Source organism: Rhea pennata, chromosome 4 (genome assembly GCF_028389875.1).
Source record: "Rhea pennata isolate bPtePen1 chromosome 4, bPtePen1.pri, whole genome shotgun sequence".
In the NCBI taxonomy this organism is placed as follows: domain Eukaryota; kingdom Metazoa; phylum Chordata; class Aves; order Rheiformes; family Rheidae; genus Rhea; species Rhea pennata.
Genome location: NC_084666.1, coordinates 55,950,320 through 55,967,857, shown reverse-complemented (window position 1 = coordinate 55,967,857; position 17,538 = coordinate 55,950,320). Strand labels below are relative to the sequence as shown.

The following is a 17,538-nucleotide window of genomic DNA, read 5'->3' as shown; positions in this document are numbered from 1 at the left end:
AAACCTGCTTATTTTGTAATTCCAGTGTAAACCTTTTTCTTTAAAACTCCGCTTAAAATTAATGAGAGTTGAGGTCAAACTAAACTGGAACACATGCATTAGAATGAAAAATATGTCTCATTTTTTCTCCATTACAGTCAGTAAGATGAGGTGGTATGTTTTATAATTTTAAAAACATTGATGCCAGAAACTTTTCTGAAAGGTCATAGAGAAGAACAAATATGACAAAAATTTTCTTGGACAGACAGGAGAGCTGGGCGGAGATGAACCTCATGAGGTTCAACAAGGGCAAATGCAGAGTCCTGCACCTAGGGAAAAATAACTCCATGGACCAGCACAAGCTCTCTGCAGAGAGCAGCTCTGCAGAGGACCTGGGAGTGCTGGTGGACAACAGGTTGACCATGAGCTAGCAACGTGCCCTTGTGGCCAAGAAAGCCAATGGTATCCGGGGGTGCACTACGAAGACTGTTGCCAGCAGGTCGAGGGAGGTGATCCTGCCCCTCTACTCAGACCTGGGGAGGCCTCATCTCGGGTACTGTGTCCAGTTCTGGGCTCCCCAGGACAAGAGAGACATGGAGCTGCCGGTGGGAGTCCAGCGTAGGGCTACAAAGATGATTAGGGGACTGGAGCATCTGCCCTGTGGGGAACGGCTACGAGAGCTGGGCCTCTTCAGCCTGGGGAAGAGATGACTGAGGGGGGGATCTTATCAATGTGTATAAGTACCTGAAGGGAGGGTGTCAAGGGGATGGGGACAAACTATTTTAAGTTGTCCCATGCAACAGGACAAGAGGCAATGGGCAGAAACTGAAGCACAGGAAGTTCTGCCTAAACGTGAGGGGGAATTTCTTCACTGTGAGATGAGAGTGACAAAGCACTGGAGCAGGTTGCCCAGAGAGGTGGTGGAGTCTCCTTCTCTGGAGATGTTCAAAGCCCACCTGAATGTAACCCTAACATGCTCAAGGTGATCTTGCTTGAGCAGGGATTGGACTAGATGATCTCCAGAGGTCCCTTCCAACCTTACTGATTCTGTGATTCTGTGAAAAAGCAGCCAAACATAAAACATCTGTATTTTGAGAAAACAGAACTATTCAGAAATACAAAATCCAGATGCTGAGCAAAAGATCATATATCACTTGTATGTAACCTGTTAGTAACATTCAATAAGATATCTTTACCTTGTTTCTAATTGTTTTATACTAGACTGCACTTGCTGCAAGCGTTTGTCAGATGCTTCTTCTCTCTGTTGAGCAGATACTGTATCTTCCTCCTTGAAAGAACATATGTGTTACCTAGACATCATCTGAGCTTTACTTAACAATATAAAGATATACTAGCAAAAAACAAATTAGAGAATGACTTGAGATTAATTCCATAATATCATGTATTCAGGTACATGTATCAGGTAACTGACTAGCCATTCAAATTCAATAGAAAATTACTAATTTCTCTACAATACCCTTCTCTCCAATTGGCCTTGAAGCTTCTCTGTCAATCTGGTCATTTCATCAACCTTAGCAGTTGCTGTCCGTCCATCTATTTTAGCTTGCCTGTATAAAGAAAATAGTCCATGAATTAAATTTCAATTATTATAAGGAAAACCAGAATCTATTACAACTTCATTGAAACAGGTGTGAAGGGCAGTCAGCCTTCATAACAAAACTGTTAATTCAGGACAGAAGCTACTTCCCCTCCATCCACTTAGTACATAGCACAGCAAGAGAAGAATGCCAAATTCTTTAAAACATTTGTCTTGTGAAATGAATTCTTAAAGATGGCCGAACAGGAAGGTGTGCATGTTGAATAAATATTTGGGACCACCAGATGTTAAAAATTTGCAGTGATTCAACAACTTATAAGATCAGCCTCAGATACTTTAAAGAGAAGTGTTCTTCAGAATTAGATTTTACTTTTTAAAGTAAAATCTTGGACTACAAATTAAAAAAAAAATGATTAACTACTTCTGTAGATTTTAACTAATAGGCTTTGCAATCTGAAGAGGCTCGACAAGAGAGCTGAAACAGAAAAGTAACAAAAATGGACTAGAGTTACCAAATGACACTTCCTGCTCAGTATAAAAGCTTATTTAAAGGAGCACCCCTGCTACACCTCTGACATGGGAACAGAAAGACAAACTCCTTCCACTGGCGTGTGACAAATTATTCAGGTGCATAACAGACTAAATGTAAAGACCAGTGAATACATGTATGCTAAAATTTAAAAAGAGTACACAGATAAACTAATGCAAACTTACAGTGCTAACAGTTATAAAATAAGCTAAAAAATATTTAATACTTTTAAGAATCAACATCAAGCCAAAATTGATTATAGAAATAACAACTCATTTTTATTCGGTGGCATAAAAGGCAAGAGCATATTGTGCCCACCTGTAAATGTTAAGCAACATACAGTATGGAGAGATACAGAATATATCTCTCCAATTCTACAGCAAATTTTTAATTTCAGCCTAATTCATCAGTAACTAAAGTTCCTTCTGTTGTTTCTCAAAAAAAAAAAAAAAAAAAAAAAAAGGATAAAAACCGTTTTTCAGACATATGAACCTCACTGCAGATCCAAACCTTTGATTGTGATCTGTTTTGAATCATGCATCTTTGTGCTACAAAGAGCACTTAAATTTACAAGGACGTTAAAGTGCTTCCTTAAAAATATGTAAAATATGCTGTAAAACAAAACACAGTTGAGTTTGTAATGTTGATAAGAAACAATGACTCAGGTCTCAAACTTCCTTAGGCAGTTTTCACCCAAATATCTACTTTTTATTTTGGATAAAGCCAGCTTCTTATCTAAAAAATAATATGTAGTATCTTCCAAAAATTAACGTCCAGCAGAAAACTCAATTTTTTTTCCAATCGCCCATCAAAATCTAATCTAGCAGTCTTCCTTTAGATACAAGTACTGCAAATATAGGATGACAACCTGTCAGGAGCACATTTAAAATGTTACATAGCTACAGCTAGCAGATTGTTTACATTGTCATATATTACTCTCAAATTGTCTAAATTACTCTCAAAAAACCTAAAATGTATTAAAATGTACATTTATAGTCTTATTTATAAGCAACTTCAAAAACTCAATCCAAGTCATACAAATCAAATGTACATTTTCTTATATGTATGTGGGGGTTTTTTTGAACCTACTTTTCCTTTCTACATTTGTTATTCTATCATCCTAAGTCAATATAAACCTATTAAGAACACATAAACTTAGAATTAGAAAGAAGTATTAGAATTATCAGGAATATATGCTATATAATCTATGCAAAGTACTTCCATCTAACTTCATGTTAGAGAAAAAAACCAGTTGGTGAAAATATTTTTGGAATATTACTGCAGCACTTAACCTTAGAACTATACAGTGCTGCTATGTCACCATTTGTGAACATGACAAAGTACTATCTTTGTCATTTCAAGAATTTATAGCCCCCTCTCGGTTATGTAGCCCGGATTACAACAGCTTATCTAAGAGGAACACTAACATAACCAGCACCTGTAACTGGAGACCCAAAACTGCTCTGAGTGGATGTTTGCCCCAAACTCATAGTTCTGTAGGGAGACTTAACGGTGACAAAGCCTGCTTGTGCTGACCACTGGCCTGATTAAACAGTAACCAAGAGGATTTTGAGAACAGTAGATAGCTTGAAAAAAATAATAATTTGGCATTGCAGAGCAGAGTGACCTCTGAGTGAGAGGACAGCACCTGAGCAGTAGTTAAGCCATGTTTGACTCTGCCAGCTGTCCCATAAGCATCATCACCTTGCCCAGGCCTGACAGAGCAACCTCTCTGCCAGACACTCAGTAGCCTGCATCCAGCTAGCAGACTGACAGTGCAAGGTGAAGTAAAAAGGGATCAATGTCTCAGGCAGATGTGAACTCACAGGGCACTTTCTCAGCAAGACATAAGTTAACAGAGGAAACAGTGCAAGTAGAAAACTAGAGTAATCATATATCCAGTAAATCAGTACACCTAGAAATTGTAGCCTGAACTCTGTGAGAGGGTATATGTATACATAATGAGTGTGAATACATGTAATCATTGTTTTATGGGATTAGAGAAGGGTGTTCACAAGTTTGCAAGTATTTATTAGTACTTTGTGGTTTAGCTGTAGCAGTGTTGACATTCATGAACTAAGTCACTGACTCTCAGTAATTACATGCCATTAATAAAACAAACTACTTTGATCCCAATTAAAAAAAAAAAATCAGTCTTTGCCTGCAGGACCCTATTAAATTAGAAATCTAGTGTTCTTAAAGTGAAGATGACTGCTGGGGTGGAACAGATAACAGATGGGATACTCACATGAACATGCTTAAGTATGAAAATTCACTCACTACAATTTCTTATTGCTATTTATAGAACTGCAACTGATCAAAATTATTTCATCTAAACAGTAGCAGCTGTGAGCACAAGTTCAGAGGAAGATGATCTATTAGCTTTCAGATCCCTTTTAAGTATATTGTGCTTCTACCTTTAATAACTAACTTTCTGAAGCAGCATTAAGCAGAATATGCATTTGCCCTCTACTCCACACACTCATTGCCACGTAGAAAGTGTATACTGAACCCTGTGTACGCATGGCTAGGAACCAAAAACAGTAACTTGGCTACTTGAGTTGTCATTCCACATACAGTCATTTGACCCACAAAGGGTTATCATGCAAGAATTTTATAGAACTCAGAAGCTAGCCTGCAGAAGAGTTTTCTTTTAAAAAGAAAGCAGAAAAATACATACAAGATCAACAAGTTCAAAGGGAATCACAACACCTATAATTTTGTCAAAAATCCACCCAACCAGCTGCCCAACTGCATCCAGAATGACTTCAGTTTTCCCATCAAAACTGTTGTGTTTTAGAAATAAGGGACAAATAGACTGAATGTTGATAACATCTTTATTGCATGTCTGAAAAGGAGGTTCAGTTCATGTTAATTGCTTTCATATTCACTTACTAGAAGTCAACATGACTGAAGATCTATAAGATGAGTGATACTACAATAGTAATTCAGTACTATTAGCCTATGCAAAGGAAATCCCCAAACATATTCCAAACAGAGATATGGAAACATTCTCCCTTCCTTTCAAAAAAATGGAATAGCAGGCACAAGGAATTGCAAATGACCTGGCTGAAAAATGCTGTATTTTAGCAAATATCTTGCACAACACTTTCACCATATCTTGTGCTTCTGTCACATTTTCTTCTCTAAACCAGGCTTTTTTTTTTTTTTTTTTTAATAATTTTGCTGTGGAAAATCTTAGCTAATAAAAATCTGAAAGGTGCTAACAGTTCCCTTAAACAATTTCATTTTCAGTGATTAGAATAACTACATTTGAAATCAAGTCCTGGTCCTGGATCTATTGTACAAGGGAAATGTTTAAGATAAGTACTTACAGTAGCTAAACTATAGCTTATTAAACAGTTGGTAAAAGCTTACTGCTCAAAGTAGCTAATTTTTATTGCTCTAAGAAAGTAAGAAAGTTTGGATACAAGCATTCTTTAAGTGAGCAATTTTTAGACAAGTAAATATTGAATGTGAATGAATCACACAAGTCACTCTAAACCTTTATCTTTACTGTGGATATTAGTACACAATACTTGTCACAGCTGTAAGAATTTAAGAGATATGGTATACTAGACTCCTTATAATGCTGAATTTTGAATAACACTCAACCTTCACAAGGATAAGTGCTTATTAGCATACAACAAATACCAGATGCTCTTTATGTAATATTTCATATGGGCTTTGAAGAGAAGAGAAAGAATGGCTGCATCAGATTTTCACTTGAAGTCATAAAATCAGTGTCAGCACACATTTAACTAAATACAAGCACTATCGGTAAAAGCAGCATGCAAAATAGTGTGCATAAATATGTACACACAAAACACACATGTAGTCAACTTTAACCATTTACATAAGATGCGTAGCAAATTCTAGAAATCAGTTGTACAATTTTTGGTGTGAAACTCCTTCAAATCAAAATATTATACAGAAGATGGCCCAAAAACATCTTAGTAGTCTATTTTGAATGCTAATTACAGTATCAAACCATAACCACAAAAAAGAAGGGGAAAAAAATTACATAAACCAATATTTAAGTACATCTTGTGTAAGTGTATTTTACATGTGTACTTTAAAAAGCTTTAGATAATGCTATCCAAAAATACTGCTGGCTGATGATGAATTTATTTTCCTTTTTATTGTCAGTACGCAAACCCACTGCTTAAAGAAATTAGATTTTAGTTTGACCTCAACCATCACTAATAAAAAAGTTAGATATCAGCATTAAACAGCTTGGCTGTAAATACAAATAATCAGGAAATTGTTTCAGGTATTTTTCTCATCTCCCCCTGCTATACTTCGTGAATGTAATTAAAGTTTCTCTTACCTCTAATATCCTAATAGCCTATGGTTTATAGCTCATCTAGAAATACTGAATGGAAATTTTACTAACAAACATTTAAAAACCAAAACTTCAACTACTCAGAACACTCATATTTCATGACAACTGATAACTAGGTGCCATTTAACTAAATTTTGTGAAAACTGTCTAATAAGGATATCAGAGAGAATTCTGTTGCAATACTGAACACTATTCCTTTCAAATCAAAGGTGAAAGGCATTTAATATTTCAATGAGCTGAACCAAACAACGCTAACTGGAAACATGCTACTTTATCAATACAGATACATACATTTTTAAACCATTAAGATACATTAACTGAAACCATTGTAATTATCACTATCAGGTCAGTTTTGTAGTACACACAAGATCAATGACAGCAGTCAGTAAAAAAAAAAAAATGCATAGAAAAGATGCTCAAGCATTTTTTACATGGCTTGCTTTATACCTCAGTTGTTTCCGTAGCTGCTCTAGTTCCACGTTCTGTTCTGTGACTGTTTTCAGAAACTGTTGATTGCTCTGCAAAACAAGGAGAGATTTGTAACACATTTGTTTTGTTGAAAATGTCATGCATTCAAACTTGTTATAGGATACTTCTACAGAACACCACCATAAAAATCTATTTAACACTGTGGCTGGACTCTAAGCCCCAAGGCTTAGGTAGAATATTATAGAAGATCACATACTGACTGATGTCAGCCACTGTCCCCTTCTCTCCCCATATTTTGGTAGCATGAGACAAGGGTTGTAACAGCTCATACCTACCCTCTAGCTTTCCCATCTAGCTACTCTATCTAGAATACCCTGTGGCAGTGAGCACATCAGCTGAATCACGTATCACTGGAAAGAAAATTCCTTTGTTTTAAATCAGCTATTACTTGTATATAATGCCCTCTGTCCCTGACTGGTAATGATTAATTGCTCCTCCTTTACTTTTTCTAAAACATCCATAGCTCTGCATATGTCACATTGTCAGCTGTCTTCTCATTTGAAAAATCACTTCAGATTTGTTACTCTGGTAGCCTTTCCTAGCTCTTACACTCTCCTTTGAGAGATGAGATAACCATAACCTTGCACAACATTCAAAATACTAGTAGACTATGGAATTAGAGAACATGTTATGCTCTTTCATTTTTCCCCTTTCCTAATAACTGCTAACATTCTACTTGCCCCCTTCGCCTGAACTATTGCTGAGAAATGTTTTCATAAAACTGTTCCTAAAATACCTATTCAGAGTGGTAAGTTAATTTTGAGACCACCACTGAATACCAAAGTGAAAGTTTCTTCTTCACATGCATTATTTTGCTTTTACTAATACCAATGAAATATACTGAATAGCTGATTAAACTTTACTCTGTTGAGATCTTTCTCCAAGTCTGTTTACTTCAGTTTTCATTACTTCAAACAGTTTAACATCAGTAACAAACACTGCCATCTGAGTAGTGAATCTCATTTCCAAACTTCTACAAATATACCCAACTCTCCCAGACAAAGTATCTAGATGATACTGATCTCTTATGATTAAAAAAAGAAAGGACATGCTCCTTTATCCCAAGACACTTTTGTGCCTTTCATAACAGCTCTTGTCAAATGTTTTTTTTAGAGAAATCAAATGCAAACTGAATACCTTCAGTTAACACTGCCACTTTGAAAGAATTCCCAAAATTCACTCTCCCATAAAAGCATCATCTCTTCTCTGCTGCATAATTTTAAAGAATATAGTAATTCTATTTGAGATACCTTCCACTGATTTGCTTAAGATAGTTATCAGATCAAGCAGTCTAACTTCCAAATCCTCACCAAAAGTGTTTTAAAAACCCTCAACACTGTATTTGCCTGTAGCATAGTCAAAGAGTAAATTAGGAGAATTGACTTGCTTTGCCTAGAAGAGGGGAACAAAATAAGGAAGAGAAGACATGCCAATATAACAGTTTTCAATAACAAAAAAGGTACTGCAAAGAATGAAGTGATCTTTCCCTCATAACTACAATATTCCACAAAGAAACAGGCTTAAGTGAAACCAAGAAAGAAGGCAGACAGTAAGAAAAGAAGTTCTAGAAAAGAAGATAAAAAGAGCAGACTGCCTAGGTTAGATTGAGTCTTTAGCACTGACAGTATTTAAGACAAACATTGATCAAGAACCACACAAAATCATGAAGTCCCTTACACTCCTATTTTGCTATGATAGTATTAAAATTGCTTGTCACTCCTGAAGTCTTGGGCTAAAGCTTTGAGACCAAAGTATCATACTCTAAGGGTACTGATGATGTATTCAAAGCTTATTAGAGCTCAGAAAAATCCCTAACAAGGTCATATGTGAAGTCACTGATGCCAGCAGTGACAAACTAGAAATCAATAAGCATGTGGCAAAGCTGGCCTTTAAAAGACATCCTTATTCAAATAACCCCTTTCCTTATGATTTCCTTGTGAAGATGGTTTTAAAATATGAGTAAGTGCACTTAACATGGTAAACTGAGTGCAAGTTCAACACTGACAAAAAAGCCCACGTAAGGTCTTGCCTCTCAACCACCCTGACCCAGCGTTTAGACTCCAGGAAAAGCCATGTCTTGACTGTCCTTAGAGGAGTTTGCAAATCCAAGCAGCACAAGTTCTTTTCCAACTAGATACCTGTCTGAAGGTCTTCTGGCTTTTCTCCTATACTTTGAGGCTCCAGCATAAAAAAAAAATATATTAATCTGATCACTGACCAGAATGTTTCACTTACCAACTCTATTTTCTCATTGGCTACACGCAGTTGTCGAGTCAGCTGTTGAAAGCCAGTCAGTTGATCCTAAAAAGAGAATTCAGCTTTAATCATCAGGGACATAATTATCATAATTCTATAGTCAACTAAAAACATTTTGAAAACATTTATGCATGTTGCAGGAAATTCAATGCATCTTTGCAGATTTGAATTAGATCATTTTTAGCTGCTGACCTCATAATCTGACAAGTCAGATTTACTAATAAAAAATGTATCTCAATTTCACTCTTGCAAATTAAAGTCCATATATATTGACTACCAAATATGAAAACTGTGCCTTCAAACAGCCACACAGACTACACCTTTACTGTGTTTATTTCTGCTAAATGAAGTATGTAGGCATCCATCTATTAAGAATAAAGAAATGCTCACATGACTGGCTTAATTTGCTCCTAGCAACATACAACCACCCTGTGACAATACCTAAAATGGTTTAGTTCAGTTAAACTCTTCAGGTCCCAGGCTTTTTTGCTTTTCCAGGAACACTTGACTAATGTATGAACATGAACAAGATACTTTCAACTTATAATTTAGAAATCTTCAGCAGTCTTTTTTTTCAGAAGATAAACTCAAGATTTGAGACCGTCCAATACCAACATTTTATATGCATGCCCATTTTGTGCATATATGCACTTGCACTCAGACTCAGTCTAAGTGCATTCCCTAAGTTACTGTCCTTAGATACATGAAATAACTTTTTTCCCCCAATCCTGTGGTGTAATCTGATGAATCAGCAACCATGTATCTGAGCACCCAGTTTTATAGTGTATTACAGAAACTAATTAACAGTACTGGCAGAAGCATCCCCTTCAGTGCGACTATATGCACACCCAGAACCACTGCAGTATACAAATACTTCCCAAAATTAACTATACAGATAAAAATTACTTTCTGCTTTTGCCTTTCAGCCGCATGAATCTGTGTTTCAGTCATATGTTCCTGGTACTGCTGCCGGAGATGATGAAGGTCCTGTGATACAGTCTGCCACAGCTCTAGCGCTTGTTCTTTTTCCTAGGAAGTTGCAGAAGAAAGTGGCCTATATAAAATATTCTTAGAGCTCATTTATCTACATACACCATTCTCTAAAAAGACAAGTCTTAGCCTTTAAGGAAAAGGTTGCCTTCTGTACTTCTCCCTGTACCTATTTTGTAACCACAAGAAATACTAAATTTGGAGATAAACAAAGACTTGCAGGTTAACTATCTAAAAGTAAATTACAAATTTTTCCATAATCTTTATCAGCTCTTTTCAAAAACTCCACTAAGTTATAAAACTGTCAGATTCTTTTTTTTTTTCCAGGTTTACTTTAGGCCTATGGTATATACAATAGTCAGTATTCAAAATCTAGCCCTCAATTTAACTTCCATTTAATTCTGTGCAACAGGATTTATGTATCGTTGTAATAACCTCAGGAAATTCAGCTAATGTTTACAGCTCTAAGTACTAATTTCTGTATTCTACATATTGTTGTCTTATTTCATGTTGCAAAGTTTTTGATCAAATATGCCAGTCAAAACGACAAGCTACACTTGAACTAGGTAGAACTATATTTCTTGGTCAGAAATTCAACATTAAGTCAGATGAGAAACCACAAGCACAAAATGTAGAAAACTCCCTGAGGGTACAAAGCTGGTAGTGTTTTTAGTCTTGAAGTCAGAAGTGTAAGCACTTGTTTCTTTAGCTGCAGAAAATCAGAGCCTCCAAACAGTCTCAAGAAACTGTTATTAAAAATTCATAACCAAGAAGTAAAACTGCTTCTCCTAATCTACCAAGGACTACACAAGCAATAGATCTGTACAAATGTTTCCTTTCACACACTTGACTGGCCAATTGCAGTTGTTCTTGAAGGTTTTTCACTATTTCTTCATCCGCAGAAACATCAGCCCCCATGAGCAAAGGAAAGGCCTCCAGCTGCTTCTCAACAGCCTCTTTCAACTCCACATGCAGCCTGAAATTGAAAGAACCAAGTACAGCAAACTACTTCCTCAACAGTAACTTTCTGAACAATTGAGTACCATACCTTCAATTACTACATACTGTTTACATCTAAACTGCATGTAAATGTATTAAGTTACATTCTACAAGCAAACATTAGGAATAGTTTGTCTACATTTTTTAGACAGATATATGGCTAAAGCTGCTAGATTTGGTGCTGTAATCCATATGAAGAACTTTAAGATTCTAACACTAAGTACATAAGAACAAAATCTTCAAATATTTTAAGCAGATTGAGAAGATTTCTAGGTCCTAGAGAAAGGCTTTTTAAAGTTTAGAAAAAGAAAAGCCCACAGTAATAGTTATTTACCTTTCATTTTCCCTGGTGACTTGCTCAAATTTTAGTCTCATCTCACCCATCTGTGCCTAATGAAAAAATATTTAGGCGTGAGCCCTCATATTTGAATTATCAAAGCTTAAATGCCATTTATTTCTTCATCTTTTAATTCTGACGGATGGACAACTTAAGTCAGTATAATACAATAAATAAAATGACATTCTTTTGTAACAAAAGCCACAGGATGACATTTAAATTTAACTATCTTAACAGGACTTAGCTGCTGTTACATTTGATCGTTTAATATTAATCACCACTAAACTTAGCTTTTGAAATTCTTTTACATTTTTTGATTTTTAATAAGCTCAAATTTTAAAAATACAGTACAATTACCACCCAGTACACATTAAGTTTTTAATAAAAAGTTCAGGAATTAAGGAGAAACTTCAGTTATATAGAAAATAAATATACTATAACTAAAGAAATATAATGCATAACACTATCTCTTTCCACTTTGCTTTTGAGTTATCTGAAGAATTGGTGAAAAACTTCTCTCGTAGTTTGAAAAAGGACAGTCCTCCCACCAACAATAACTGCTAAACATTTAAGAAGTCTGAGCATATCTATAGCTGCAGGACTTAGCAGGATTGCACAGCCAAGATCAGACCAACAGGAAAAGTGGTCTCAGGATAGGCTCATCTAAGCATCACCTAAGATACTTGCATTGATATTAGGTCTAGAGAAACAAAATATGCATGTTTAGTTTCACAGTATCACTTCTCCAAACACAGTATTCTGATCTGTTTGGACCATCTCACAATCTTTTCATAAAAAGCTCTCCCTTCAATTCCAGGCAGACTATAGTCCACATGAAGCACCATGCAGTCAGATCTTACTTTACTGATAAAAAATACTCTAAATTCTAATACTATAGAATACCGAGAATGTACAGTCTGAAATAGGATAGAATCATCCATACCTGGTAAAGCTGCAGCTGTTCACTCATTTCTTCCAAGTGCTTGTCATACTCTGCAATTAGAGGTGACAAGCTAAAGAAAAGTGGAAAAACATGCTTAGAATGCATTCTGTAAATGCCAAAACATTGTTCTGATAATTAACTTGTTTTACAATATTGTTAACCTAGAAAACAGAACAAAGCAGTCACTTTTCTATTCTTTTTTGTTTCTACTCCCAAGGTCAACATTCATTAGAATCACATTAACAAATGTTAGTTACTACTTTCAAAGCATAATAATTTACCGCAGAATTCCTGCGCAACAAAAATAATGAAGCATTGATACAACATTAATTTTATCTACATATTATACACAGAAAAATAGACTTAACACTACAGCTTGCTGCCTTCACATACAACAGCCATTAAGCAGCCTACAATACAAAATAATGTAGTTCTATTCATATACTTTTTCTTTCCAAATTTTTTTCTAACTAATGGTAGTTGTCCAAAAAATCTGTATCAAGTATACAGATACTTGATACACTTGATACAAGTATATAAGTATGTCTTAAAAGCTGAAAGCTTAGTAAATGAGAAAGGGCACTTTGTTTTCCTATTACAGAAGGGAAATTACAATTAATATTACGTGATTCACTATGGGGCATACAGAAAGCTTGATTTAACACACTGTCACAGCAAGCATTTAAATACTCTGACTTGCTCAGATGGTAGACAATTATCTGTGCTACCTAGATTCATACAATCTCACCTCCACCTATATTTATTTTAAAAGTTAGAATAATTCCTTAATTCATCTGCCATTCTTTCATTTACAAGTTGTCCAAGAAAATTTTTATTTACTGAAAAAATAGAATAGTATCTAAAAACAACTGCACGGGAAAACTTCTGTGGACATCCATTCACAAGTCAGTTGTGAACACCTGTACATAAACTCAGTTTCTTCAGGACACTTTTAAAGCATACTTTTAAAAGCACATGACAATCTTCTGAATATTTCACAATACTTCCACTTATTTGGAACTGCTGTTACCTTTGGTTCCTCATTCTGGATCCTGACGCAGTACCAGATTCAAAGATATTTTTCTGTAATAGAATACTTTACTTGTTAATATTTATACAGCATGTAGTTTTAGGTTTTCCTATGTCACCCAAAGCTGTTTGTTCTGTCTGTTCTGAAAGCATGCATACTATTCCATACAATCAGCTTCACATTTACATTCAAAAATTCTTGAAGGTTACCTCAATTTGAAAAAGAATCATCACTGATTCTTTTCCTGGAGGTGCTCTGAAATAAAGCACAAATGCACTCAAGAGGAAATCAGCTCACTCTTAAAACAAATATTAAGATTTTGCCCAAGTGCTAAATTCATTTCCATATATCTCAGGATCAGGAAAGTGCTGATGCCCTAGCTTCTGCACCAATTGTCAGATAGGCTTACAATACTTAACACAAGAAATTATCTTTACTTAAGACTAGTCTCTTAGAAAAGGCAAGTCTGTAAAGTGGAAAGTCTACTCTACAAATCAAGCATTCCTTCTGGGATACATTACCTCTTCTGTATGATTTAAACTTTTGAAAACATGTAAAAATCAGGATTCACTGTTACAGTAGTTTTCTCTTGCTGCTTGGTACTACAAGCAATACTTCAGTGATGTGATCATACCCACAGCTAGATAACACTAAAGCAAGCTGCACTTTATGCAGCAGATAAGCAAAGACACGTTATAGTACTTCAGCACAAAAATACCTCCATCCCTTAGTTCACATACCTGCTCAACAGTAGCTCTTAAAAACTTATCTGTTTCATACTGTCCAAAAGCTGCATTTAGCCTCTGATCTGAAAAATACAGAGTTAGAGATTTATACATACAGCATGAATTATTTAGATTAAGCACTGGCAGCCAGAAGCCTATTTATCCAGTGAGTTAAAGACAATATGTTTCATAGAATTCTTCCACTTAGCACATAATTATTTTCATAAAAATAGGAATTGAAGATGTCTACAAAGATTGTGTTATAATAAATACTCAACTCCATTTTCACATTCTTTTTCATTTTATAAATTTAGAAACATTTCAGCCTAAAAATCCACGAATGCATATGGCACAATATCTTAATGGCTCATGAAATCTTTGAGTGGAACAAACACCCTGTGTGTCCAATTCAGTTAGCTGGATGTTTGATGGTTAACCTTTCATTGGGAATTGGACCTTGCAGTTCTAAAAAAAAACATCTGACAAACTCAGGCCAGAAGAGCTTCACTGATAAGTGAGTCTGAGCATTCAGATATACCCAGAATCCCCATCTCCCCATGTGGTTTGTCAGTGCCTGCATCTTCTGAAATAAAGAAAAAATGCTATTGCTAATGAGATCTCACACTGCTCAGTGGGAAAGGTCACCTAAGACATCATCCTTCCTTACTCATCTAACTTTGATTATTAGGATTTCAGGGGCTACTTGCACTACAAATCAAAGAACAGCAGAAATTGAAGGAAGAAAGAACAGCTCTTTCCTTTTGCTGATAGAGCCTTCCTCAATCAGACAAATACATAAGAATCTGGGTGACACCTCTGTATCTGGAGCAGGTAAAGAGGAGGAAAAGGAAAATCAAAAGGCTGTACTAACAATTTGATTTAAAACAACTTCTTGCCTACTTTTTCTTATATACATCCCAACAATTCTTTTTGTGGTTCTAGCAATCTAAAGGAGGCTATGGAAAAGAAATAGCAGGGAGAGAAAGGGGGTAACTTTGAAAACACATGAAGGAACAGTAAAGGCAGAAGTAGCTGCCCTAGACAGTCAAAGTAGTTTGCCAAGATGAAAGACTATAGGAGTAAAAGGGGACAAACCTTACACACCACTGGCACATGTACTCACCTTCAATGGACATTCATTAAATATATTCTGATAAAAGCTGTGTTTATTCAGTAGATTATCAAAGGCATAACAATTTTCATCTGCAGGATTGACTACTGATAATTAAAATGCATTCGTGTAAAATTCAATTTAAAATTGATCATAGCCAGAGAACAGAACTCATTAACATGACAAATATTTATATTACAAAGCCTAATCTAGCAGTACTTAGAGGATCTTGCTTTACATGCATTACACACATTCATGAATCAGAGTTTTAAAATACTGAAACAAGAGAACAGTAATCCATGTGTCAAACTCAGAGTAGGCTTCAAAATTCTATTTGAACTAGCATGCAAATTAATTTCAAATTTGGCACTAGGTACCTTTAAAAAAAGCCATCTTTTTTTTTTCTAAGAGATAATTTAACTTCTCAATAGTAAAGACAGCTCTTATTACTCTGCAAAGGACTTGGCCTCAGCTTTATTTAGAGCCTAAAATAATTAAGAAACTATCCCTGAACACATAAAAAATATAGGAAAAACAAAAAAACATAGTATTTGAGTATAAACACGATGGTTCAAGTCACAGTACAATAAATATGGATACAAAATTCAATTTGGGTTTTTAAGTCGTGATGGCTCAGTTGGCTCAGACACTGAAATTGTTCTTCTAGAGAAGTCTTTCTTAATTTATAGAGCTGTTCTTTCAGCTTTGGCCATCTAAAGCTGTCATACAAAACTTAAGCTCTCTGCTATCAGTAGAAATTTTGAATTTCCAGTGAATGATCAAGTGTGCTGCCCTAGCATCTTTTGCTCTGTGATCCTGTTCCTACTTCCTACAATGTAGACCAGTTTCAGGTCTGTAATATTCTTGGGATACATCAACTCCTTATTTACAGGAGCACAAACTCAAAAAGCACAAAACAATTTCTGGCAATATTTTGTTGGTGATTAAATTATGTTCTAACTCAATTGATGTAAGCTTAGCTTAAATTATGAAAGTTTTAACAGAGAGCACATATTTACACATATTTGCTTCAGTCTGTTACACAAATCTCATGATTTGATGAAATATGGAATATGGAAATATGGCTTTGCCTCTCAAGCATAAGCTAAGCACATGGAGTGTAACTTCTTTAGTAAAGAGACATAACCACAGTAGACCCTTTTTTGGCAGTTTCCCTCATTAACAACTTCTCACTGCAGTTCTTTTACTAGTTATATTATAGCTTTCAATGCTGTCATTTACTCCAGCAAATCCAGAACAACTAGAAAAAGTATCACCTTATTGTTTCAGCTGTGGATGTCAGAGTTTCCTATCTGTGTAGGAACTGACCCCAAGCCAAGAGGATCTCAGTTCCCCCCCCAACTACGCTTCGAACAGCCTCGGGGCCGCACCTGGGCCATCCCACCACGCCCAGTGGGCAGCCGGTCACCCCACGAGGGCGCCCGCTCACAGGCACCTCACCTGGCTCTCCCTGGCTGCCGAGGTCAGTGGCCATGTTCTCAATTGAAAGCTTCCCCGCAGCTGTAAGTTCCCGCTCCTAGGAAATCCTGCAAAACTCCACGGGAAATGTCGGTTATTACAGACATTACCCACCCCCGCTCTAGGCTCCGCCTCGCCAGCGATTAGATATGGTGAAAGCCGTTCGGGAGGAACACGGCAGCATCAGCCGTCAGGCCCACGGGCTTAGCTTCCTTCGCCTACCAGCTCGCGTTTCTTTCAGGCAGCAAAGTTGCGGCGCTACAGGGAGAGCAGCGATCACCGCCTTGCTTGCTCACTCGCTCGTCCTCCCTCCCTCCCTCCCTGCACGCCAGCCCCTCCCGCGCCACGCGGCAGCCAGCACTAACGGTCGCCCCCTTCCCCCCACACCCAACGCCTAACCGACACAACGGTACCTGCCGGCGCGCGCGCGCTGTTCCCTTAGAGACAGGCCCGACACGGCTCAGCAATCACGTGACAGCAGAGCCACGCAGGGGGCGTGAGCGAAGGCCGCATGCTGAATTTAACTGCCTCGCCCCGCCCCCTGCCCGCCCACGTGAGGGCGCGAGGCTACAAAGTCGGCGGCGGGGGGGGGGGGGGGGGGGGGTGGCTGCGCGCGCGCGGGGTAGTTGCGCACGCGCGGTGGCCGCAGGCGGTGAGGCGGGCGGTTGGGGAGCGTTGGCGGGTCTTTGGGTTGCTGCGGAGCTAAGTCCTCTAGAGCTGCGGTCTGTGGTGTCTTAAGGTCCGAGAAGTCTGCGTCCGGCTTTAGGA

General features: G+C 37.0%; 1 protein-coding gene across 3 annotated transcripts in view; it reads right to left on the bottom strand.

The window, feature by feature from the left end:
- The window catches only part of SCLT1 (sodium channel and clathrin linker 1), a 44,190-nt gene extending 26,967 nt beyond the window's left edge, over window positions 1-17,223 (bottom strand). The window contains exons 1-12 of one of the 3 annotated variants that reach the window (XM_062573968.1): window positions 17,184-17,223; window positions 16,753-16,838; window positions 14,196-14,263; window positions 13,456-13,508; window positions 12,426-12,495; window positions 11,480-11,535; window positions 10,993-11,122; window positions 10,063-10,185; window positions 9,136-9,201; window positions 6,859-6,929; window positions 1,457-1,547; window positions 1,176-1,267 (exon numbers count right to left, since the gene is read on the bottom strand). In XM_062573968.1, coding sequence (XP_062429952.1) covers window positions 1,176-1,267; window positions 1,457-1,547; window positions 6,859-6,929; window positions 9,136-9,201; window positions 10,063-10,185; window positions 10,993-11,122; window positions 11,480-11,535; window positions 12,426-12,495; window positions 13,456-13,508; window positions 14,196-14,263; window positions 16,753-16,786 — 854 coding nt within the window. In that variant the 5' untranslated portion in view covers window positions 16,787-16,838; window positions 17,184-17,223. Of the gene's footprint in view, window positions 1-1,175; window positions 1,268-1,456; window positions 1,548-6,858; window positions 6,930-9,135; window positions 9,202-10,062; window positions 10,186-10,992; window positions 11,123-11,479; window positions 11,536-12,425; window positions 12,496-13,455; window positions 13,509-14,195; window positions 14,264-16,752; window positions 17,026-17,183 lie in introns of those variants that run through there. The other 2 variants (XM_062573967.1, XM_062573969.1) reach the window with 2 other exon arrangements.
- Between the last annotated feature and the right edge of the window lie 315 nt (window positions 17,224-17,538).